Source organism: Dioscorea cayenensis, chromosome 2, assembly GCF_009730915.1.
Source record: "Dioscorea cayenensis subsp. rotundata cultivar TDr96_F1 chromosome 2, TDr96_F1_v2_PseudoChromosome.rev07_lg8_w22 25.fasta, whole genome shotgun sequence".
In the NCBI taxonomy this organism is placed as follows: domain Eukaryota; kingdom Viridiplantae; phylum Streptophyta; class Magnoliopsida; order Dioscoreales; family Dioscoreaceae; genus Dioscorea; species Dioscorea cayenensis.
In genome coordinates this window covers 18,555,202-18,581,806 of record NC_052472.1, presented here as the reverse complement: position 1 = coordinate 18,581,806, position 26,605 = coordinate 18,555,202, and the positions used below count along the sequence as shown (strand labels likewise).

Here is a 26,605-nt window from a genome sequence, read left to right as displayed (position 1 = left end):
GCTCTATTCTTGAAGACCTGGCCGTGAGAATGACAGAGGTCATGAGCAGATGCTAGAATCATACACCAACCAATGACTCCTCCATGCCTCAGATTGGCATCAAATTGGATGACACCAACTATGCTTTATGGTCTCAAGTTGTTGAAATGTATATTTCTAGTAAAGATAAGTTGGGATACATCAATGGTGATATTTCTCAACCTTCAGTGACAGATCCAACCTATCGACGATGGAGGAATGAAGATTCAATTGTGGAAGGATGGTTGATAAACAACATGGATCCTTCTCTGATTGCCAACTTCATTCGCTTTCCTACAGCAAAAGCAGTATGGGATGCTGTTACTACGACATACTTTGATGGGGCAGATTCTTCTCAATTGTATGATCTATGGAGGAGAGTGAGTAGAATGAGACAAGCTAGAGGTCCAATTGAGAAGTATTACAATGATCTTCAATGTTTGTGGAGAGAGATTGACTTCGGTCTGCCAAACCCAATGGAGTGTACTACTGACATTGGAAAATACAACTCACTCATTCAAGAAGAGAGGGTGTATGTTTTTCTAGATGGGTTAGATGACCGATTTGACAAAATTCAGAGTGATGTGCTACGAATGAAGCCATTTCCAATTGTAGAAGAGGCGTATGCATATGTTAGATGTGAGGATAGTAGACAGTCAGTAATGCTGACAGGGGGAGACACTATAATTGGTTCTGTCATGGCCTCTAAAGGAGAAAAAAGTGGGTTGGTTCTACTACCTCAAACTAAGATGCAAAGTAAAAGAGACAGTTGTACTTATTGCGGGAATAGAAGACACACTCGCAACACTTGTTTCAAATTGCATGGGTATCCATCCTGGTGGAAAGAAAGGAAAGTACAAATTGGCAAGGTAATCGAATGAGCATTGATAAAAATGGAAAGATAGGTACAACAACCACAGATTCAATGCCACCAGCCACATCTCTCAACATTGCACAGCTGCCTTCCTCTAGTCCTTCATCCAGTACTTCAACAACATACCAGCATCAAGGTAATTGTGGTTTCCATCAAACTAGTAGTGACTGGATCATCGACTCAGGAGCAACTGATCATTTGATGTATGATTCAAATGATTTTTCATCTATTGCTCATCCTAGGCGATCAATGATTATCAACGAAAATGGTGTTCAATATCCAGTTACAGGGGCTGGCACAGTAGTTTTATCTTCATCTCTTTCTTTACCAGATACTCTGCTAATTTCCTCTTTTTCAAATAAGCTACTATCTGTGAGCCAAATAACGACTGATCTCAAATGTGTAGTACTAATGTATCCAACATTTTGTCTTCTTCAGGATATTCTCACCAAGGAGATAATCGGTCAGTGGTACTAGGAGAGGGGGTTTATACTACATGGATGACTTCAGTCAAGATAGAGCAAATCAAATGGGGAGCTCTCATAATACTAAAGATCAAGAGATTCGGATATGGCATCAACGACTGGGGCATCCATCCTTTGGATACATGAAGCACTTATTTCCTGATTTATTCTCAAGCGTAGATGTTGCCAATATGAAATGTTAGACATGTATTTTGGCTAAGAGTCATAGAGTCTCCTATCCAATCAGTCTTAGTAGGTGCAACACTCCTTTTGGATTGGTACATTCGGATGTTTGGGGATCTTCACCAATTACTTCATCTACTGGCATTCGTTGGTTTGTAACGTTTGTAGATGATTGTACTTGAATGACTTGGTTGTATCTGTTGAAGCATAAAAATGAAGTATTTGATGTTTTTGCATCATGTTGTGCAATGATTTACACACAATATTCAGCTTCAGTCAAGATTCTCCGATCAGACAATGGTGGTGAATATGACAATCAATCATTACAGGTTTTTTGTGACACTAATGGTCTTATACATGAAACTTCTTATACACAGACACCACAACAAAATGGAGTTGTGGAAAGAAAGAATCGGCATATATTGGAAACAGCACGCGCAATGCTAATTGGTGCAAATGTTCCAAATCATTTTTGGCCAGAGGCAGTCACCACATCAGTTCACTTACTAAATAGGATGCCTTCAAGGGTCCTAGGCTTTCAAACTCCACTTCAGGCTCTCTCTCATCACACTATGTTGCCATCAATACTAATGATTCTAGCACGGGTGTTTGGATGTGTTGTTTTTGTACATTTGCACAAGAATCAACACAGTAAATTAGATCCTTGTGCTGTTCAATGTATTTTCTTGGGGTATGCTGTACATAAGAAGAGATATCGGTGCTATGATCCAACTAGAAAAAAGATGTATGAAACAATGGATGCTACTTTCTTAGAGTCAGAGACATATTTTCCTTCTCAAATGGAGCTAAAGGATAAGGAGAAGTAGAATTGGCCTGGATTGGCCATACCATCATGGTCAAGTAAAGATGCAGCCGGTGGTGACTCTCATGACAGTGTGAATCCGTCAATAGTTGGTGTCCCTACAATTGATACACTTGATAACAGTAATGCACCGATAACAGAAGATGAAGAGAACCCTATGACTGCAGGTGTTCTAAATAGTGCTTAAGAAGTGAATGCTAATATATTTTCTGAAGGAACTGATGTAGTTGATTTAACCCCCTCTACTCTGGCACCAGACGATTCATCTCCTGAGAATACTCATGAGGTTAGTGTTTCACCTACTCCTCTATCTATTGCTAATTTGGATACAATTGGTAGATATGTTTTGCCAGATAGATCTAATCGTGGCAAGCCACCAGATCGGTACTCTCCAGAAGTTCATGGAAAGCAATCTAAGTATCCTATTGCCCATTATGTGTCAACTCACAGACTTTCCAATCCATTGGAGGCCCTCGCCTATAATGTGCTAACAGCCAGTATTCCAGACAGTATACATACAGCCTTTATGGAACCCAACTGGACTCAAGCCATCAAGGATGAAATGTCAGCACTGCAGAAAAACAAAACATGGACTTTAGTCTCACTACCAGAGGGGAAGAAAACAGTGGGATGCAAATGGGTTTTTTCAGTCAAGTATAAGGCAGATGAGTCCATTGATCGGTATAAGGCACGCCTTGTTGCGAAGGGATATACACAAATGTATGGCATTGACTATCAGGAGAAATTCTCGCCAATAGCAAAACTCGATACAGTCAGAGTCTTGTTGTCTCTTGCAGCCAATTTAGATTGGCCATTGCATCAATTCGATGTGAAGAACGCTTTCTTACATGGTGACCTTAAAGAGGAAGTATTCATGGATATTCCACCTGGGTATACTACCTCTCCAAATGGAAAGTTTGTGTGCAAGTTACAAAAGGCCCTCTATGGACTAAAACAATCACCACGTGCTTGGTTTGGTCGATTTACCCTAACCATGAGGAATTATGGTTATCAACAAAGCAATGCAGATCATACATTGTTCTTGAAGCATCAGCTTGGGAAGGTAACAGCACTTGTAATCTATGTCGATGGTATGATCATCACAGGAGATGATGAAGAGGAAATCTCAAAATACAAAATCAATTGGCAGCAGAATTTGAGATGAAGAACTTGGGAAATCTCAAGTATTTTATAGGACTTGAAGTGGCAAGATCAACACAAGGTATTTTTTTATCCCAGCGCAAGTATGTACTTGATCTCCTAGTAGAAGTTGGTTTGCTTGATTGTAAACCTGCTAATACTCCAATTATCCAAAATCACAGACTTGGAGAATATCTAGATCAAAAGCCAACTAATAAAGAAAGATATCAAAAATTAGTTCGTAAGTTGATTTACCTATCTCACACGCGTCCTGACATTGCTTATGCTATCAGTGTGGTTAGCAGATTCATGCATTCTCCAAGTAAGCAGCACATGGAGGCAATAATGCAAATTCTTCAATATTTGAAAGGTTCACCTGGGAAAGGCCTTCTTTTTTCGAAGCACGGCCATCTCAATATTGATGGGTATAGCGATGCTGATTGGGCAGGAGATAATATAGATCGGAGATCGACTTCAGGCTATTTTACATTTGTTGGTGGCAATTTTGTGACTTGGAGAAGTAAGAGACAAAAGGTGGTGGCATTATCTAGTGCAGAAGCTGAGTTCAGAGGAATGACTAAAGATGTGTGTGAACTTCTATGGCTCAAGAGATTGATGACTGAGATTGGTTTTCCTCCAAAGTCAGAAATGAACTTGTTTTGTGACAATAGAGCAGCTATCGATATTAGTCACAATCCAGTTAAACATGATCGTACCAAACACATAGAGGTGGATCGGCATTTTATTATGAAAAACCTTGAAGACAAAGTGATCCAATTTCCATTTGTAAAGTCTGAAGATCAATTGGCAGACATTCTCACAAAGGCTGTCTCAATTAAAAACTTCTACAACTCACTTGGCAAGTTGGGCATGTATGATATATATGCACCACCTTGAGGGGGAGTGTTGGAGTGAGTTGTTTAAGAAACAGTAATTAGATATTTAATTAGTAGCTAAGAGGTTTGTTTAAACTTTTTATATATGTATATAGCCTCATCATTGTATATGAGAGTGATATGGGAAAAAAGGCTCTGGGTGTGAAGGATAATGATTCCCTAGGTTTTCTACAGAAAAGCTTCTTCCTTTCTTGAAAACTCCTCTCCTAATCTCCATATCAATTCATCTTGTTTCTTGTTAACAAATATGTAGTTCATCTATTTATATTAAAAGAAAAATAAAGTAATGGCAAGTGTTCCACATGGCCTAAGCTAGGGATCAAACACATTATAATGTCATTTTACATTATTTCAAAAAGCTGAGGGAAAGCATAAGCACATCACCAAGCTAGGCATTACAACATGCTTGTGAGTATTAGCACCATATTTATATAGGCATATGCAGATTACTAGTTTTTCACTTCAAAGACAATCCCAAATAGTATATTGAAGACAGTCAACAAATTGAAAATATGCGAATCCCCATTTCTTGTTGAGCAGCAACAGACCCCAAAGAATCAAAAACCCAAGAATGTATCTCAAGGAAATGCTCACATAGAACCCTATCTTCTCTGCCTCATCTTCATCTTTAGGGTACCCTTCACCAAATGATCTATCAATATTTTCACAGTTGTTATCCAATGGAAAACCACAAAGTGCAGGGTTGCCAAAATATATAGAAGGATCTGGGAGTGAGAGAAACTTCCCACCGTATGGAATTCTTCCAGATAAGTTGTTATATGATAGATTTAGATGACTTAAGAAAGATAGCATGATCATTGTTGTTGGAATTTCCCCTGAAAGTATATTATTCGATAAATCAAGAGATTCTAACCTCAATAACATGCCCATCTTTTTCTGAGATTCAACCTGTCAAATGATTTCCAGATAAATTCAGACTTTGCAAATAAGAAAGATTTATTACGCTTTTCGGGAATCTCTCCTGATAACTCATTTCTTGAGAGGTCTATAGAGATAAGAAGTGGCAACAACTTATCATATTGAACATCTCGCCCTTTCAAATTCACATTGATATTATCCATGTAGCCCATTTGAAGTTTATTTGATACCATGTAAAGAATTTCCATGTTGTCAACATAGTCAAAGGAGATTTTGTCATATATCTCAAGTTCAACCTTAATGTTATAAAATATTGTGGGATCAAACTTCATGGCTCTAAGGTTGGCAAGACTATATGGTATGGTTCCTGACAGAAGATTATATGCAAAGTCTATGACACGAAGCTTGGTAAGGTTACCCAACTCAGGAGGAATATCTCCAACAAGCATGTTAAATCGGAGTCTAAGGACATCCAAGTTCAATAAGCTCTGTGGAAGCCAAGTAGGTATTCTTCCACTTAACTTATTCTGGCCAAGATCAAGAGTTGTCAATGCTCTGCAATTTCTCAAAGATAAAGGGAGCTATCCTGACAAATTATTGTTGCTTAAATGCAAATAAGCCAAGGATAGAGAACAAATGGTTGTAGGAATACCTCCAGATAATTGATTGTCAGACAAATCGAATGTGGACAAGCTTTGTTTAAAAGAGTGATTCCAGCAATTGGGAATTTCACCAATAAGTTGATTTTTGGAGAGATCAAGAGCTAACAACTTCTTCAGATCACATAAGGTCTCTGGGATCTTTCCAGTTATCTTGTTTGAAAACAGAAGCAAGTACGCTAAATTTCCTGGAAATTGTGGCACTGGTCCTTCAAATGAGTTTCCACTAAGATCAACATATAGAAGATTGGAGAGATGTTCTCAGTGAAGTTGGAAGCTTGCCTTTGATATCATTATGTGATAAATCCACAAGTTGAAGATTTGCTGAGAAGTTCCAAAACCAGTCCGGCAAAGCGTCTGAGATTCCAGCATTAGGAAAAAGAGCAGCAGAGAGATTGTGCAACTATTGGATCCATGAAGGAAATCCTGGTCCTAATTTACTGTCCCTTATGAGAAAGCATCTTTAAGCTGAGAGGAGGTACCCATTGTGAACCAAGATCAACCTTGAATTCATTGGCAGAAAAGCCAAGATGTTGAAGCTTTGTCAGACCAACAAAGTGAGCTTCAGTCAGAACACCTGTCAAATTATTATAAGCAAAATCCAAAAACTCAAGTTTTGGATATAGTTGACCCAAGTTTACCGGGACACTTCCATTCAATGTATTGCGAGAAATATCCAATTTTATCAAAGAATGAAGTCCAAGCTGGAAGAATGGCCCATAAAATGAGTTGTCATAGAGATTGAGCATTTTGAGAGACTTAAGATTTCATAACCATTCTGGAAAATATCCTGTGAGTTCGCTGCAGACCCAACTCAGTATCTCCAAACTATCTTTAAGGCAACCTGAAAACACATCTCCAAGTTCATTCAAATCACCATGCAGATATTTATTTGCTGAAAGATCCAATGAGTTCAACATGCAGAGGTTTCTTAAGCTCAGTGGCACTCCACCTTCTAGGACACTATTCCTTGCAAGGTTGAGGAATTTAAGAGATGTTAAATTTCCAATGGCACTAGGAATAAGCTCTTTGAAAGCATTGACACTCAAATCTAGACTCTCAAGGCTGCTTAACTTGAACAACCAAGGTGGGACTACAGAATGAACATTGTTACCAGAAAGATCAAGAATTTGTATTTTTGTAAAGTTAACATGTGCAAGAGAAAAAGGAAGCTCAAGAATGCAGTTTGATAAGTTTATTTCTGAGATTAATTGGAGAGTATTTAGCGATTACAGCCAATCAGATGCTTGGGAGAGGTCAACAAAATTCAAGTTTAGGTACTGAAGAGATGAAAGATTTGAGAGCCAATGACTTCTAGCTAAATGGAGATGGTTGCAAGGCAAATTGGATACACTGGATAGATCAAGATAACGCAAACTTGAGAGTTTGCTAAGCTGATGAGGAACTACACCACTAAAACCTGCACAAGAAAGATAAAGATAAAGAAAGCAGGGATTTGAATACCTCCAAAGATGTTCATGCTGAGGTCCAAGTATTGCAAGTGTTTTAAGCCAAGCAAAGGGTTAATATGATCACCTTTCAATGGCTGAGAACGTCTGCCATATTGAAACATGTCATGAAGAGGGATCTTGTTCCCCAGATCAAGTTGCACAACTTGCCCTGTTTGGTCACCACATTGAACTCCTCTCCAGATGCAGCAGTCTTGGCCGATCCAAGACGATAACCGTCCACCAGGATCTTTAAGCCCTTCTTTGAAATTAAGAAGTGCTTTTCTTTCTCCTTCTTTGCAGCCATAGATAGGAAGGCTATCAGAAACACTGAGTATTAAGTAGAGAAGGTATAGAAGAAGAGCTTCAGTAAGCTTTGCAGCCATAGTTAGGTAAAGGTGGGTTGAGGTCTTGTTTGTGTTCTGTTAACTATTTATAATACGTGAACTTTGTCGCTATTTGGAGATATTTCCAAAATGTGCATCCACTTGCCTTGTCATTATGGTTAGGAAACCATTGCTAGCTGTTAGATACATGTATATATATGTATATATATGTGCATAAGGTATACTAGTATTGTTAGTTGCCTATATGTAAACCTAAAGAGTGGTTGTTCAACACAATGAGAATAGATTCATTCTTTCTTCTCTTCTCTATCAATAGCATACATGTGAAATGAGAAAAAAAATGAGCTAAACTTTCAAACAATGGAAAGGGAGAGTGCCTTGGTGGCAAACAATTTGTGTGAGAAGAATTTACGAGATTGAATAAATGTTCAACAACCTGGCAGAAATTATTCACTCTGAAATTGTCTGTTTTATTCCATTTTGACTTATTCACCTCATTGTTTTCCTCCATAGAAAACATTTTTTTTTGAAAAATGTGGATAAACCACAACTTTATTGAAATAGCAAAGGATACAGTAGAACAGTCCTCTCACCAGAGGTGAGGAACAAAACTAAGTACAATATAACAACAACGTCATCGAGAAAAACAAGGAAAAAGCCAAAGAAAAGTCGGATGGATCGAAAAAAACACCGTCCGGATCATCAGGGCTCGTCGGTCGAGACGGTGTAGGGACTACTCCTGTGCTACATCTGGATCTTGATCACTAGAATGAGTGGAGACTCTGGCACTAAGGAAATTGAGGGAGCGCTTGATTCGTAGGGATGCCTCGGAGAGAGATTGCTAGTTACGGTCAGAAGCTAAAGAAAACCAAGAGAGCAGCATGTTAGCAGATTTAAAAATAGTAGTGTAGAAGGGTAAAGCATTAAGTTGAAAAATACGGGTATTTCGTTCAATCCAGATATTCCATAAGATCGCTCGGGAGATGAAATTCCAGATGCATAGGAGTTGAAGATTAATGGATGGTAACCAGGTAGTCCAGAGCGAGGGGATAGATTGTGGAGGGAAGATTGGGTCAAAGAGTTGAAGAAAAAATGCCTAGATTCGGTTTGAGAAGATGCAATTAAGAAAAAGATGAACAAGGTCCTCTGAGGCATTGTGGCATAAAACACAAGTATCAGAGGTGTTTTGAAAGTTGCACCTTCTTTTGAAAAGATTTGTAAGAGTGAGAATTTTATCCTCTCCAGCAAGCCAGTAGAAAAGAGTTATTTTGTTAGGACTACGAGTTTTCCAAAAATGTGAGTAGAGTGGACTACACAATCCACCGTCAATAAGGAATTTGTAAAAGGATTTGACAGTGAACTTCCCATTTTTTTTTCCCAAAACTCAGTTAGGAGAATCGTCCTGGTTTAATTTTATGCAAGACCGAAAGGGTAAAAGAGCGGGGATAACATCCGCTGTGAAGAAAGATTTGTTTCTGGGTGGAGTATAAGACAAAACTCCAGTTGGGCTTCTGTTTAGGTAGTTGATGTATATGATTTTGGCCCAGCCACAATTTGGGTTGCAAGATAGTTTCCACCACCATTTCCCAAGCAAGTCTATATTAAAATCACGAAGATTGAGAATTCCCCAGCCACCCATGTCTTTGGGTCTAGTGATCCTATTCCAAGCAACCAACCTAATAACTTTGGAACCCAAATCAGGTCCTTTTCATAAGAAATCTCTACGGATTTGATCAATATCTTTGATCACCCAGGCGGGTAGTTTGAATACTGACATCCAGTAGACTGGAATAGTTGAGAGCACTGAATTAATAATAGTTAAACGACCACCCAGGGATAAGTAATTTGCTTTCCAAGGGGTGAGTCTAGAGCGCACCGCTCCAATGAGTTTATCCCAGTCTAGGCGTCTTGGCCTTTTTCCAAAAAGGGGGACCCCTAAATAGGTGAAGGGTAAACAGTTTCTTGAGCAGTTAAGGATTCTGGCAGTTGAGGAATGTGGTTGGAAACCATAATTTGTGGAATACAAACAGCTTTTTGAGAAATTAATTGACAGGCCAGAGGAACCTTCAAAAACATAAAGAAAAAGCTTGAATGTTCAAATCTAAATAATACATGTCACAATCAGAAATGTGGTATCACTATCCCACAAACTTCCGCTTGGTGCCCTTGTAAATGATCTTAACTGTAGTCTCAATCGGAAATGAGGTATCACAATCCCACCAACTTCCACTTGGATCGAGAATGAACTAAATATTTTGGGAATCGGTGTCCTCAAATTATACCAATCTCCTAGAAGAAATCAAGCTTTAATATAATTACAGGTCTTCTTCCAAGTTTTTTTACACGTATATTAAAAAACTATGAGAAAAAAAATATAAAACATATCATATATAGATGCACAAGGAGCAGCGGAGAACAAAACACTAAAGATAGTCCTTTAATTGAAGTGGTTTATCCACTTTTTAAATAAAAAAAACACAGTAAAGACAGCAAGCGGCATGCACTACAACAAAGAACTAAGACAACATAAAATGCAGTGGACCAAGTCTCTTTCAAGACAAGGGGACTGTCTTCCGGCAAGCTTCACTAAAATTAAGAAATTTGATAAACAATTAAGAAGAACAAGTCACATTAATGTTTTTGCCAAAAATTTTTAAATTTTTATTGTTATCACTACATGTCTATGTATTTCTTTTTTTCAGATTATTCAAAGTCTTGATAAATGAAAAGATTGTGAGCCTAAAATGTCTTGCATGACTGAGGATATTTGACTAGCCCTTCAACGTGTAACATCATAGAGAGAAATATCAAGGTTTCGCAAGTCTACTGTTTGGTTTTAGACCAGGATTTGCTCTTCACTTGTTCAAAGGAATCTAACATGGACATCAAGAGTATTTGAAGGTCTTTCCTTTTGTATTTGTCTTCAAATATACCATCCGCCAAGTTCTTTAAGCCCTTCTTTCAAATAACGAAGTGCTTTTCTTCACATTCTTTACAGCCATAGGCTATTGGAAACAAAGTATAAAGTGGAGAAGGCATAGGATAAGAGTTTAGTAAGCTTTACAGCCGCAATTAAACAAGCTGGGTTGATTTCTTCTTTGTGTTTTGTAAACTCGGCTGTTTGTAATATGTAAACTTGGTAGTTTTTTGAGCTATTCCCAAATATGCATTCATTTGGTTTGCCGTCAGGGTTATGCTATTCCCAAAAATCCTGTTTCAAGCTACAAGACAGATGGCCCTATGACCTAGATTTGGGCCTTTCCAAAGAAAGTCCCTTTGAATTCTGTCTGTCGCCTTAATCACCCAAGCTGGTAACTTGAACACAAACGTCCAATGTGTGGGAATCAATGAAAGAACCAAATCAAGGAGTGTAAGACAGACCACCAAGGAAGAAATAATTGGATTTCCAGGGAGTGACTTTGGCATGAACCAAGATTGTCTTCAACCAATCTATATTCCTTGGGCATTGTCCTGAGAAAGGGACTCTAATATAGGTAAAAGAACTTAGGTGGAAACCATAATGGGTGGAAAAAAGACAGCTCTTATTGAAACTGATAGTGAGGCATGATACACCTTTGAAAAGATAGAGTATCAATTTGATTATGTGTAAGTATTCCATTCCACTAAAGGAAAAGATTATTAGGTCATCAATATATAGGAGGTGCAGATTTGGCCTAGAGATCCAATGGGGAACCCTTAGAAGAACTCTTGAGTTAAGCGCATGTGTGAACATTGCAATTAGGGTATCCATAGCCATGAAGAAGAGCAGGTGTGATAGGGGGTTGCCTTGATGAAGTCCTTGTTTAAACCAGACATACCCATGCAAAGATTCATTGATAAGGATACAAGCTTTGGCAGAGATGAGGATTCTATGAACCCAAAGGATCCAACAGGGGCCAAAATCACTTGTAACGAGGATGTCCATTAAGAAGCCCCAATCCAAGGAATTGAAGGACTTAGTGAAGTCTACTTTAAAGGCTAGCTTACATTTTTTGAGATTGAAAATTAATGCTTCCACTGACTATGTCGTCAATTATGCATGTGCCTTTGATGAGAGAAGATTAGGAGTCATCCACTAGCTTGTTGATGGCCATACTAAGTCTGCTAGCTAGAACTTTGGAGATGATTTTGGAGAAGGAACCAATAAGACTAATAGGGCAGACGTCTAAAATATTCTCGGGTTGTTGTTTTTCGATCTGAAAGCCATGGTGGCCCAATTAAGATATCCCATATTAGCTCTATCCTCATGAAAGTTAGTGAAAATTTGAAGTAAATCACGATGGGTAAGACTCTAGTGTTTTTGAAAGAAGAAGATATATAGGGAATCCATGAGGTCTTGGAGCCTTATCTACAGCAAGAGAAAAAACTGCTTGTTTGATATACTCAATCGTGAAAGGTCGGTCTAAAGAAGAAAGGTCGACACTCTCTTTGTAGGAGATGACCATTTGCTAATCAATAAGAAAGAGGTAAGGTCTAGTTAATCCTAGATGGATGTTAAAGTGCTCTGATAAGATCTTGCTAAGATCTTGATTTCCTTCTATCCAAACCCCATTATGGAGGACTCGAGGAATGAATTTTTTCTTGCGCCTACCATTGGCAATCAGATGGAAGAATTTAGTGTTAGAATCTTCCTCTTCAAGCCAAGTGATTCTGGAACATCGTTTCCGACGAATCTCTTCCTCACACAGGAGGGAATGTAACTCCAACTGTAGTTTTGGTTTTTCTTTATAATTGTTTCCTTTAACTTCTCCTTTTTCTTAGTGTTTTGTTTCCTTCCTCTTCCATTTGTCTCCCTTCCTTTTGTATTGCTGTTTTCCTTTTAAATAAATAGCTTGATGGCTTTTTTTTTTATCAAAATTAAGTGAATAAAGCACAAATTTTATTCAAAGGAAACTAGAAAAGGATCCGCATGGTAATGGCAAGTCATGTCCCACATGGCCTAAGCGAGAGACCAAAGATATTATACCATCATTTTACATTATTTGAACAACCGTGGGACGCAAAATCAAACCACCAAGCTACACACACGATGACATGCTTGTGAGTATTGGCACCATATTTATACATCTACAGAGTACTGGTTTTTCACTTCCAAAAGACAATCCTAAGTAGCATACAACAAATAGTCAACAAAAATAAAAAAATATGGGAGTTCCCATTTCTTGTTTAGCAGCAACACACCCCAAAAGAACCCAAAACCCAAGAATGTATCCCATGGCATTGCTTACGTAGAACCCTATCTTCTCTACCTCATCTTCATCTTTAGGATACTTTACAAGGATGGTTTGTCAACATTTTCACAATCGTTGTCCAATGGAAAGCCACAAAAAGCATAGTTTCCAAAATAGATAGATGGATCTGAAAGTGCTAGAAACCGCCCACTATCTGGAATTCTTCTAGATAAATTGTTATATGATAGGTTTGGATGACTTAAGAAAGATAGCATGATCATTGTTGTTGGAATAGCACTTGAAAGATCATTCTTTGATAAATCAAGTGATTCTAACCTCAGTAACGTGCCAATCTTGTCTGGAATTCTTCCCGTCAAAAGGTTTCTAGATAGATTCAGATTTTGTAAATAAGAAAGATTCATTACTTCTTCAGGAATCTTCCTTGATAACTGATTTCTTGAGAGGTCTATGGATATCAGAAGTTGTAGCAGCTTATCATATTGAATATTCCTCCCTTTCAAATACACATTAACATTATCCATGTAACCTCTGAGGAGTTTATTTGATACCATGTAAAGAATTTCCATGTTGTCAACAAAATCAAAGGAGATTTTATCATATATGGCAAGTGCAACCTTAGTGTTATAGAATATTTTATGAGCAAATTTCATAGCTTTAAGGTTGCCGAGATTGTATGGTATGGCTCCTGACAGATAATTATATGCAAAGTCTATGACACGAAGACTGGTAAGGTTACCCAACTCAAGAGGAATATTGCCAACAAGCATGTTATATCAGAGTCGAAGAACCTCCAAGCTCAATAAGCTGTTTGAAGCCAAGTAGGTATGCTTCCACTTATCTTATTCTGGCCAAGATCAAGAGTCTTCAATGCTCTGTAATTTCTCAATGATAAAGGGAGCTCTCCAGACAAATTATTGTTGCTCAAATGCAAATAAGCCAAGGATGGAGAACAAATGGTTGTAGGAATACCTCCAGATAATTTATTGTTGGACAAATCACAAGTGGATAATCTTGGTCAGAGAAAATGATTCCAGCAATAAGGAATTTCACCTATAAATTGATTTTTAGAGAGATCAAGAACCGGCAACTTCTTCAGATAACATAGTGTTTCTGGGGTCCTTCCTGCTATCTTGTTGGAAGACAAAAGCAAGTGCTCCAAATATGCAGGAAATTGTGACACTGATCATTCAAATGAGTTTCCACTTAGATCAACATACAGAAGATCAGAGAGATGCTCTAATGAAGCAGGAAGCTTGACTTTGATATCATTATATGATAAATCTACAATTTGAAGATTCTTTAAAAAGTTCCAAAACCAATCTGGCAGAGCGTCTGAAATTCTAGCATTCGAGAAAGAAACAACCAAGAGATTCTCCAACTTTTGAATCCATGAAGGAAATCCTGGCCCTACTTTACTGTTCCACGTGCCAAGCATATTTAAGCCAAGAGGAGGCACCCACTACGAACAAAGATTAACTCTGAATTCAGTAGCAGAAAAGCCAAGATATTGAAGATTTGCAAGACTAGCAAAGTGGGCTTCAGTCAAAACTCAAGTTTTGGATATAGTTGACCCAAATTTACTGGGACACTTCCATTCAATGTATTGCGAGAAATATCCAATTCTTTCAAAGAATGAAGTCTGAGATGAAAGAATGGGCCACGGAAAGAATTGCCATACAGATTGAGCTTCTTGAGAGACTTGAGCTTTGCTAAACAATCTAGAAAATATCCTGTAAGTTCACTGAAGACCCAACTCAGTATCTTCAAACTACCTTTAATGCAACCTGAAAAAGCTTCTCCAAGTTCATTCAAATCACCATGCAAATATTTATTCCCTGAAAGATCCAATAAGTTTTGATAGAAGAAAAAAGAATGAATGAATAAATGAATTCTCATTATGTCTGAACAATAGCCATTGTGGTCTACATATAGGCAGAAATAATACAAATATGATGTATATATATACACATATGTATATATAGCTGGAATACATATATGTATGCATACACATCTAACATATACATCTAACACCCTCCCCCTCAAACTCAATGCGGATCATGTGTCTTGAGTTTGGACAACATGAATAGATGTTGATCACATGTCTATGCCTTGGTAAAAAAATCAGCCACCTGGACCTCGGTAGGAAGATAGTGAGGTGATACAGTCTAAGCACGAACATGAGAATGAGTGAAGTGGGCATCCGCACTAATGTGTTTGGTTAGCTCATGCTTGATTGGATCTGTAGCAATTTGAATAGCACCAGTACTGTCACGGTGAATAGGAATAGGAGAAATAAGCGAGACACCAAAATCCTGCAAAATAGACCAAAGCCAAAGAACCTCCTGGACGGTAGAGGCCAAAGCCCGAACCTCAGCTTCAACACTAGACTTTACAAAAGTATGCTGTTTCTTGGTCTTCCAGATAATAAAGGAAGAACCAAGAAAAATACAATATCTAGTACAGAAACCCGATCATCAGGAGAACTGGCCCAAGTAGCATCAGAATAAGCTTGTAGCTAAAGAGTGGACTGGCGTGAGTAGAACAGATCACATGAGATGGTGCCACGAAGATATCGCAACACTCGAAGAATATGAGCATAATGAACAGAAATGGGGGCCGCAACAAACTGACTGTGAATATGAACGGCATGAGAGATGTCAGGACGGGTGACGGCCAAGTATACTAGACTGCCAACCAAATATCGATACCGAGTAGGATCTAATAACAAAATCCCATCAGAAGCACGAAGCTGTAAATGAAGCTCCATCGGTGTAGCAGCAATATGAGTGTCTGTCGTACCAGAGCGAGCAAGAAGATCTAGAGTGTAACACTGCTGAGAGAGACGATAGCCATCAGGATGAGAGGAGATCTCAATGCCCAGAAGTACCGAAGCGGGCCAAGATTTGTCATAAAAAAAGTCTCGCACAATTTCTATTTCACAAAGGTAATATGAGCAGGATCATCACTAGTAAGAATTATATCATCCGCATACAGTAGAAGATAGAATGGTACGGCCATGAGAAGTAGAATGTACAAAGACTACTGGATCATGTATGCTAAAACCTGCAGCCTCAACCATAAAGAGAAGAGCAAAGGCCTCTAAGGAGGAGGTGATAGTGTCAGGAATAGAAGGAGTAATAAGAGCAGTGTCATCGAGGATTTGCTTGATAGTAAGCTTTTAGGGAATGTAATTGGTGCTATCAAGCACCACATCAGATTGTTGGATATTGTGGTGATGAATCTCCGGTAACACCCCACTGAATCCATAACCATCCATGTTTTTTTAACAATCAGAAATCACCTTTCTTTTTCTTGTTTTGTTTTGTTTTTTTTTTAAAACAAAGTATCACAGGCTAACAGTAAATCTTATATAATATAATATATATAGAATATAATATATATATATATATATATATATATATGTGTGTGTGTGTGTCTGTATCACATGTAAGTCACTGTTAATGTCTTGATTTCTCAAGATAAATGGTCACATGCTATCAGTAAATATATATATAATATACGGATGAGAATAAAGTCTATAACATCATAGTGAAAAGGAGAAAGTAATAAGCAGCACACTGCAAAGATCCAGTCATGGTTGGCCTTTTGAGTGATGTAGCAACACCGGCTCCGGTAGGCGGCGCCAGTGGGAAGCTCCGATGGGAGACGTGATTGCACAGCTAAAAAGGTGGCATGGCTGTGGTTTGGGTGAAGTGGTGTTGAGGTGGGTGACGAACAAGATTTGAGTTTTTTTTTTAATGAATGAATGAAGAGAAGATGGAGTGGATAGAAGAGAATGAAAAAGATTAGAAGAAGACCGGGATGAGGATGGCTATTGCTAGAGGAAAGGGAACTAATGGCCGACAAAGTGTTGAGAAGATAACTGGTGGCCCTAGAAGATGGCCGGGAAGAGATCTGTCCGTCAGGAAAGGATGACCAAAAAAAAAAGATGACTGACAGGGAAAAGATGGCCAAAAAAAAATGATCGACAGAGAGGTAACCTACCTAATCTCTGATACCTTGATAGAAGAGAAGAGAATGAATGAATGAATGAATGAATGAATTCTCATTATGTCTTAACAACAACCATTGTGGTCTACATATAGGCAGAAATAATACAAATATCCTGTATTTACATATACACATATGTATATACAGATAAAATATGTATAGGTATGCATACACATCTAACATATACATCTAACAAGTTCAACATGCAGAGGTTTCCTAAACTCAATGGCACTCCACTGTCTAAGACTCTATTGTTAGCAAGGTTGAGGGCTCTCAAAGAAGTTAAATTCCCAATAGTACTAGGGACCAGCTCTTTCAAAGCATTGACACTCAAATCTAGACTCTCAAGTCTACTTAATTTAAACAACCATGGTGGGACTATAGCATAAAGATTGTTTCTCGACAGATCAAGAACATGAAGCTTTGTAAAATTAACATGTATAAGAAAAAGAGCAATCTCAAGAGTGAAGTTAGATAAATTTATTTATGAGATTAATGGGAGGGTGTTCAGTAATTCCAAACAATCAGGTGATTTGGAGAGATCAACAAAATTCAAGTTGAGGTACTGAAGAGATGAAGGATTGGCAAGCCAATGACTTCTGACAAGGTAGAGTTTGTTCCAAGATGAATAGAAAGGATTAGGGAGATCAAGATGATGTAAGCGTGACAGATTGCCAAGCTGTTGTGGAACTAGTCCACTAAAGCCAACACAAGAGAGATCAAGATAATGCAGTTATGACAGTGAACCAATGAAAGCATGGATTTGAATACCACCAAAGAAATTCATGCTGAGGTCCAAGTATAGTAATTGTTTCAACGTAAGCAGCGCAGTATTGATCTCTCCTTCCAGTGTCTCAGAACATTGCCCATATTGAAACATGTCATGAAGAGGCCTCTTATTCCCAAGATCAAGTTACCCAACATGCCCTTTTTGGTTATTGCATTGAACTTGTGGGCCCCACTATTTTTTTATATTCTAATATTAAATTCTATAGTTACGGTTATTAATTTATTTATTTTAATTTTAAAAATGTGATTCAGTTATTTTTTTCAAAACCCTACGCACCCTTTCGCCTCCTTCTATTTTTAGTCTTGTCATTTAAGAAAAGTTAGATCTAGCATTTTTCCTTGATTACGTGTGGTGCCGGGGACAACGAAGAGGGAAGGATCTCACCGTCACAGGTTTGGTTGATTCACTATTATTGAAGAGGTAAGCATCCTTTTCCTCGGATCATTGAAAAAAATTGTAGAATTGTTAATTTTGGGTTAATGTTCTGATTTATTTTGTTTATACTCTTATTATGATTACTTGTGACATGATACTAGTTAGGGTTAGGGTTTGGTTTGGTGAGAATTTTGATTTGATTTAATTTGAGAACAAGATTCAGAAATTTCCTGTTAGCATAGAAGAGATCCCTCTTTGATTTTGGGATACCTAGAGATTGATTTTGGAGGAGATAAAATATGAAATTTGTAGATATTAACATTAAATAGTTTACTGCAAAATTTCAAAATTTTTGTAGTTGTAACCTGTAAGATATAGCCTTTAAATGCAGGTTCCTCGTGGAGAATTTCTTTGCATGCCTTTAAATGCAGGTTCCTCGTTTTTGATTTATGTTATGGTTTTTCAGTCTGATTTAGATTTATATTTATATAAGAAAGTTCTAGAAGATGACTTTATATTTGTCTCTGCCAAATTTTAGAATTTTCACCACTATCATTTGTGAGATATGATCAGATTTCTGTAGATATGCTCAATAACATTTCTGCAGGAAGCATGAAGATTGATTAGAGAATTTGAGGATTTTAGAAGTTGAATAAGGACTCATATTTAATAAGAAATTTGTATATTTTTTATGTTACCTAAAGACCAAAAAAATTTTAGATTTTATACACCAGTAGTTTGTGAGATATGATTTTATTTGTAAAATATCTTGGATTGGATGTCTGTGCAGAACACCAAGATTGATCGGTATTTTTTATGGTCATAACGATTAAATTGGGTAAAGTGAAAATTAGAAAAGTTGTTTATTATTGTGTTATCTGATTGTCAGTAGAATATCTCTAATTTGGGGGTATGGATTGAGATATATGTATGTTTGAAAGGGGTATGTTGGAATTGCAAGTTTGTAGTAATAGTTGGGCATTCAAATAAATGTTATGCATGGATTAGTGCTCTAAACCATATTAATTTTGGATATGTCATAGCCTTGGTTGTCTAATATACTTAGAATTTATAATTTTGTAATTTAGAAAAAGGTAGACATACTTATGTCAGATTTCGTAATCATGGGTCATGATAGAATTTTATTAGGACCTTTAGAGTGGTTAAATACTGTTATACCCTTGAAAATAATCAATATTTGGGAGGGAAAAGTGATAGCTTGACATTTTGCATTTGTATCCTTCTTTCAATTTTCTTACTTGTGTTGTATAGGTTTTTGATATCGTTGGAAATTATTCTCAAATATAGTGTATTCTGAGGAAACTTGTTCAATTTGGGATTTGGACTTTTGGGAATTAATCAGGTAAGTACCCACATAAAAATGATACTATATGTATAAACTCAAAAAGTTTTTGATTTTTCCTTACCTCCGAAAGTGCCAAAAAGAAAAGAAAAAGATATTATTATCATTATTATATATAATTACTGCTGCTTGAAAGCTTTGATATTTAATATTATTTTGTTTATAATTTTTTTATTTATTAAATTATGTATTATTGAAATTCACAATGAGATATTTTGTTTTCTTAAATAAATGGGCATATTTTTAGAAAAATTGGGATCATCTGAATCTTGGTATTTTGACTTTGTCGAATGTTTGGATAAGAATTATTTTGACACAGTACTCGTAGTCCCCAAATTAACTTTGCAATAACCCTGTCACTGGGGGTTAAACACTGACCGTTTTGACATGTAATCTGATATAGAAATTATAGCTTTGCACTGTTCCATCGGTGAAGAATAATGGCGTCTGATAATTCTGTCTTGGGTCACCGAGGGTAAAAATATGACCTTTGATAATTCTGGCTCGGGTCACAAAGGCTAAATATATGAATTCTGTTATTTTGTTTTGACAACAGTTGTTTGGGGGACCTTTTTGCTCAGTTTTTGACATTTGTATATATTTAAAATAAATTTGATTTCTGATTTTTGATTGTAATAAATTATATTTTTTTTGTAAATGATCCCTATATTTTTAATGGGTGCTTACTAGGCTGTCAAACTCCTAATCTGTTGTTAATTTTTTTTCAGATTAGGGTTATAATAGCTTAACGAGAATGAGCAAGTAGCAAGCATATCCATATTGTTTGTTAAGCTATAATTTTGTCTATATAGTAAACTATGAGTTTGTATTTAGTAATGTTTTTGTAAATTTCCAATTACGACTTTTGAAATTTACAGTTCTATTAGATTGTTTGTTATATTTTGGATCAGGTTTTGAGGCCTTATATGTCTACTTGCCTTCATCTTTATAGGTGTACGGACGTTTGTTAGCATCCCGGGTCCATTGAGCCAGGTTCAGGCCGTGGCAGAACTCCTCTCCGAGTGCAGCAGTCTTGCCCAATCCAAGATGATAGCCATCCTCCAAAATCTTTAAGCCCTTCTTTGAAATCAAGAAGTGCTTTCCTTTTAGTTTCTTTGCACCCATTGCTAAGATTCAATTTAAGGTAGATAAGCAATAGTAGGAGAGCTCCAGTGAGCTTCACATTCATAGATAAATGGCTTTGTTTCTATGCAAGTTGTCAGTTCACCGTGTAAGCTTATATATATATAACATTTAAAAATAAATGGTAGAGTCAGAGAGTTTGGACTAAGTCAAGAAACATAAATTATAGCATCAGGATTAGTCATATGTCCGACTTAATATGGAACCCAGGTGAGCATTTATTAGATTTTAAACAATTCTTAGATGATGAAAGTGTCAAACAACACAAATCTTCCTTTTCTCCTACAAAATTAGAGCTCTACCTTATTGAAAATTCAATCAAATGCACCAGGTTTATTAGATTCTAAGCTTTAGAATTTGAAGCTCTCCAAACCACTCTTATTGCCTGTAACTGCATTATAATGTTATTGTTGTTGTTGTTGTTGTTGTTGTTGTTGTTGTTGTTGTTGTTGTTGTTGTTGTTGTTATAATCTATACATTATCTATATACTCTGCCTTGTACTTATAAAATGCTATCATCTGTGTAATTAAATATCAACTAAGAATACATCAGTCTTTCCAAATTATCTTGTCTGTAGAAAATGGGCGATCTTGGCAGAAGTATTTGTGCTATTCCTCTATTGCTGGAACCTTTGCTTGATATGTTAATCTTGAATTTTGTGGTGCTTAGTGTTCAAAACTACAGCCATGATTAATATAAAATCAATTTTAATTATAATGTATGTTTGCTTACTTATGTTTTCAGGTGATAAACACTGATTATTTTTTGGTTATATGGTTGCTTGCTTATTTTTTCTGGTGACAAAATCCGCATGTTTGTTTTTGAAAAAGGTGGATAAACTACAATCACTAGAGAAGAAAAAGAAAAACAATAATACACCCATAGGGCAAACACAAAGCAACCCCAGACCATAGTCTACCAAATGTGGATCAGAACCACCCCAAAACAAAACCAAAAAGAGGAACAACGGGCCTCCTCAAAACAAAAAAAGACTAGCCCGTGGACATGACCTGATCATCCTCATCCATGGGAGCTGCACTAGCCTTCTTTGTGCAAGGTCCAAGGAACTCCAAGTTATGCCTGATAGAATCAATAGGATCCTGGTACTTCTCTCTAGTACTATCTGACGTTGTGGAGAACCAGGATAGTAATAACCGGTTAATCTTCAAAATGATAGCAAATACAAGTAAAACATTAGCATTCTAGCAAGCCAAATACTCTAAACAAAAGACTCCGCATGTTTTCTAGTTGTATGTTTGCTTGCTAAGGTTGTTTATTTTTATCTTTTTTATTTCTTATTCTATATTACTTTCCTTTGTTGTTTCGGTTTATTTTGTAAGGTCCTATTTTTAATAAATGTATGGTTTATCAATTTTTAAAATAATAATAATAATATAAATATAAAAATAAAAAGCAAAGAAAAATCATACATGCAATCATTAATTCTTTCATATTCTGAGGTGGATTGGCAACTATCTTGGGGCCTAAGTGTTTGTAGTCAAATTGTTTGGTGAAAGACATCTCACAGAATACATTGTTAGAAGTAATAATGTGTCCAATTCAATATGGAAGAGGTAGTCATGTTCAACAGTAAAATTTGATAGCGATAGCAGAAAAGAAATGGTCAATTATAACTAGACATGTTGAATAGAAGTACTTCTCCAAATTATACAAATAATCTATCATTTTAAAGTTCAAAGTGATTGTCTAGTTTTCAATGAATTAAGAATTTGATCATTTCAGATTTTTATAAAAAATTTCAATCAAATGTCAATATTCAACAATAGATTTGATAGCATTCGCAGTATTGTCCATGTAATGTTTTCGGGCCAAAATATTGTTCATAATACTATTTAAATCTATACTAGTGAGTCCTCTGTGAGAAGAGTCATATCACTACCCTCTATAGTTGCATGGCAAGTGATTTATTAGCTTGGTACGATTTTACAAATTTTCTAGATGTGCACAAGTTGAGTTAATATACTTTTAGAGGGCCAATAAGCAATTGTAACTAGTGCATCATTGTACCAACTTGTATTTTGACAAACCCTAAAAACCTACCCTCACATTAGAAACAAGTAATTTTTTTTCTTTAACAAATGAGAGGTTTAGAGATTAACTCTCTCTCATAATATAGGTTAAGGTGAGAGACATATCTGTCTTATCATTAAAAGAAAAAAAATATTTTAATTGCATCCAACAAGGCGAAGATTTATTGGAATTTGAAAAATGGTGAAAGTATGCCATTTGTGCTCATGTGGTTGACCTTTTCCTACAGAGAACAAGCTCTTCAATTAGCTTATATAACCTTTGCAATATGCTCTTCAATTAGCGAGGAAATGTTGTATATGCCTCATATACACGGTGAATGGGCAGATGCTGGAGCGGAGCGGAATAGAGGACGGAGTATAGCATAGGAGCGGAGTGGAGGGGAGCGACATCATCTAGTTATTGGGGGGGAAGCACCGAGATGGGTTGGGGATGCGGGGGTAACACCCCTGTTGTACGGTATAGGGGTATTTTTGGTAAATTGTACAGGGTAGGGTGTATATATAAATACATGTAATATGTAACCCTAATTGAATAATAAGAGATCCATAGCCGCTTCGCTCCCTAGGACGTAGGCATACTCTACCGAACCTTGTTAAATTTGGTGTCTTTGTATGATTGCTTGCGATTTTCTGTTTAAATCGTTGTTTGATTTCTCAACAATTGGTATCAGAGTGATTTGTTGAAGATGATGAACCCCATTGCAAAGTTTGGTGTGGGAAAGTTTGATGGAACTAGGAACTTCGGCTTATGGCAACGAAGGGTCAACGATCTGTTGGCACAACAAGGGATATTGAAAGTTTTGTGGGACACTGAACCTCAAGGCATGGATAATGCCGATTGGGAGGAATTACAAGTGAGAGCAATGGTAGTAATTCGGCTTTGTTTGGCAAATGATGTGTTATATCACGTCATGCATCTCTCATCTCTAACGAATAAACTTTATCTGAAGCAGAAGTTGGGCGAGTTGAAGATTCAAGAGGGTGGAAATCTGGTGGCACATATTAACTACTTCAATCAAACCATCAGTGATTTGTAGAGAATTAAGGTTCAGTCTGAAGATGAGGATAAGACGATGATACTATTGTGCTCTTTACTGTCTTCATATGAGCACCTTGTGATGACACTCACATAGGCAAAGGATACGCTGAAGGTAGATGAGATTACTACTGCACTATTATCCTATAACTAGCGCAAACATAGTAATTCTGAGGGTTCCATGACGGAAGGTCTTTATGTGAAAGGAAATAAGGATTATGGAAGAAGGCAAGGGAAGGAAAATTTTGGAAAAAGGAATTCTAGGTCATCTAGAGGCAAAAAATCTGTATGGTGTTATAGATGTCAGCAGTTTGGGCATATTCGGAGGGATTGTCCAATGAAGAAGAAGCAATTTGAACAGAAGATCAATGATTCATTAAAATCTGCAAACATAGTTCAAAATAATGATTTAGATTGCAGCAATGGCAATCTTCTTTCTATTTCCTCATGTCAGCCATCGGACTCCAGGGTTCTAGATATAGGTTGTTCTTTCCATATGACTCCCAACAAGGACTTGTTCAGCTCATACACATCAGACAGTTTTTGTTTTGTCTACATGGGTAATAACAAGGCATGCGTTGTGGCTGGAAAGGGACAGATCCAAATTCAGATGCATGATGGGGTTGTCTATACTTTGTATGATGTCAAGCATGTTCCGGAATTAAAGAAAATTTTGATTTCACGTAGCACTCTGTATGGGAACGGTTTTAGTTACAAAACCGAGGATGATAGCATTAGGGAAAGCAAAGGTGCACTCGTAGTAATGAAGGCAAAAAGGACTTCTAAGAACATCTATAATTTGATTGAGAATACAGTTGTAGGTGGAGCAGTAGTTGCAGAATCAGACCATGACAAAACCTTTCTATGGCACATGAGATTAGGTCATCTTAGTGAAACTGGGATGGTTCCTCTTCACAAACGAGGGTCACTAAGAGGAGTTAGTTGTTGCAAATTAGACTTCTATAACTATTGTTTGCTGGGGAAATAGTCTAGAGTAAAGTTCAAGGTTGGTAAACACAAAACCGAGGGAATTCTGGATTATGTACATTCTGATGTATGGGTCCGACCGGAGACTTGTCATTAGGAGGATCTCAGTATTTTATGACCTTTATTGATGACTTCTCACAGAAGATCTGGGTATATTTTCTGAAACTGAAATCTGAAGTCTTCTCAAAGTTTAAGGCCTAGAAAGCAGAAGTTGAAAATCAGACTGGCAGAAAAGTTAAATATGTAAGATCAGATAATGGCACGAAGTACACAGATTCATAGTTTCTAAAATTTTATGAGAAGTAAGGCATTCAGAGGCACTTCATAGTTCGCAAAACACCTCAGCAGGACGATGTTTCAGAAAGGATGAACAGGTCTATTGCTGAAAGGGCAAGATGCTTGAGGTTGAATGCAAGACTTCCGAAGAGTTTCTGGTAGAAGCAGTCAACATGGCGTGTTATCTCATCAATAGATTACCGCGGGCCTCTTTGGATGGGAAAACCGCAGAGGAAGTGTGGACAGGTAATGACATTGATTTTTCAGGATTGAAGATTTTTGGATGTCCGGCTTATGTGCATATTCCTAGTGATGAAAGGTCCAAGCTTGATCCGAAGTCTAAAAGATGTATCTTCTTGGGATATGTCAGAGGGGTTAAGGGTTATAAGTTCTGGGATCCAATGGCAAAGAAGATGCTGATTAGCAAAAATGCAGTATTTGATGAGCAGTCCATGTTGTAGGAAAGTGGTAGAAATCATATGCTGATTTTTGAGGAAAATAGAGACAAATACAATGGAGGTGCAGGTGGAACTGCAACAATCTGAAAAGGCTGAAAGTTCAAGCTCAAGAGAAGAAATTTCAATTTCAGATTGTGAAGTTGGAAGACCCAAACGTACAGTGAAGCCACCAACCAGGTATGCCTTTAAAGATCTAGTTGCTTTTGCACTTACAGTCAGTGTTGCAGATCCCAAATCTTTCCAAGAGGCCGTGAGTGATCAACATAAAAATAAGTGGTTTGGTGCTGTGGTTGAAGAGACAGAATCTCTCCATAAAAAAAAAAGACCTGGGAGCTGGTTGAACTTCCTCAAGGGTGGCGAGCTATAGGGTGCAAGTGGGTGTACAAAAGAAAGCCATCAGGCTCAAAAAAAAGAAAGGGAAAGTTCAAGGCTCGACTTGTAGTAAAGGGGTACTCACAACAGAATGGGATATATTTTGATGAGATTTTCTCTCTTATGGTTCGACATACTTCTATACGAGTGGTGTTGGGTTTGGTAGCCATATGGGATTTGTACTTAGAGCAGATAGATGTGAAGACATCCTTCCTTCATGGTGATTTGGAGGAACAGATCTACATGGAGCAACCACAAGTTTTTGTGCAAACTTGGAAGGAGCATTTAGTTTGTAGTTTGAAAAGGTCGCTCTATGTTTTCAAGAAATCTGCATGATAGTAGAACAAATTATTCGATTCATACATAATCCAGATTTGCTACAAGTGGTGTGAGTATGACTATTTTACTTATGTTCGAAGCCTTAATGATGGTTTGATTATTTTTCTACTACTATTTATCGATGATATCTTAGTTGCTATGAAGAGTATACATAATGTGATTCAGTTGAAAGCTTTATTGGGTAAGGAGTTTGATATGAAAGGTATGGGAGCTGCAAAGAAGAATCTTAGTATGGAGATACGCAATTATAGAAGCTCAAGGAAACTATGGTTATCTCAACAACATTTTGTTGAGAAGATGTTGGACAGATTTGGTATGAACAGAGCTAAATCAGTTAGCACTCCATTAGCTACCCACTTCAGACTCTCTCAAGATCAATGCCCAAAATCAGAAAGGAAGGTTGAAGGTATGTCTTCAGTTCCTTATGCTTGTGCGGTTGGTTACCTAATGTATGTTATTGTTTTTACAAGACCAGATTTA

At 37.1% G+C, this 26,605-nt stretch overlaps 2 protein-coding genes across 2 annotated transcripts; both read right to left on the bottom strand.

Moving 5' to 3' along the window:
• Positions 1-4,860: 4,860 nt before the first annotated feature.
• Positions 4,861-7,770, bottom strand: LOC120273785 (probably inactive leucine-rich repeat receptor-like protein kinase At2g25790). Its single transcript, XM_039280492.1, has 8 exons — positions 7,401-7,770; positions 7,249-7,356; positions 6,746-7,137; positions 6,419-6,640; positions 6,219-6,339; positions 5,953-6,145; positions 5,508-5,832; positions 4,861-5,307 (listed from the first exon to the last, which is right to left on the bottom strand). Exons 1-8 carry the CDS (start codon positions 7,768-7,770, stop codon positions 4,861-4,863), a joined length of 2,178 nt encoding a protein of 725 aa, XP_039136426.1.
• A 5,233-nt stretch (positions 7,771-13,003) lies between these two features.
• On the bottom strand, positions 13,004-13,690 carry LOC120273777 (receptor-like protein 46). The gene has a single exon (XM_039280481.1). The coding sequence runs from the start codon at positions 13,688-13,690 to the stop codon at positions 13,004-13,006; it is 687 nt and encodes a 228-aa protein (XP_039136415.1).
• Positions 13,691-26,605: the final 12,915 nt, after the last annotated feature.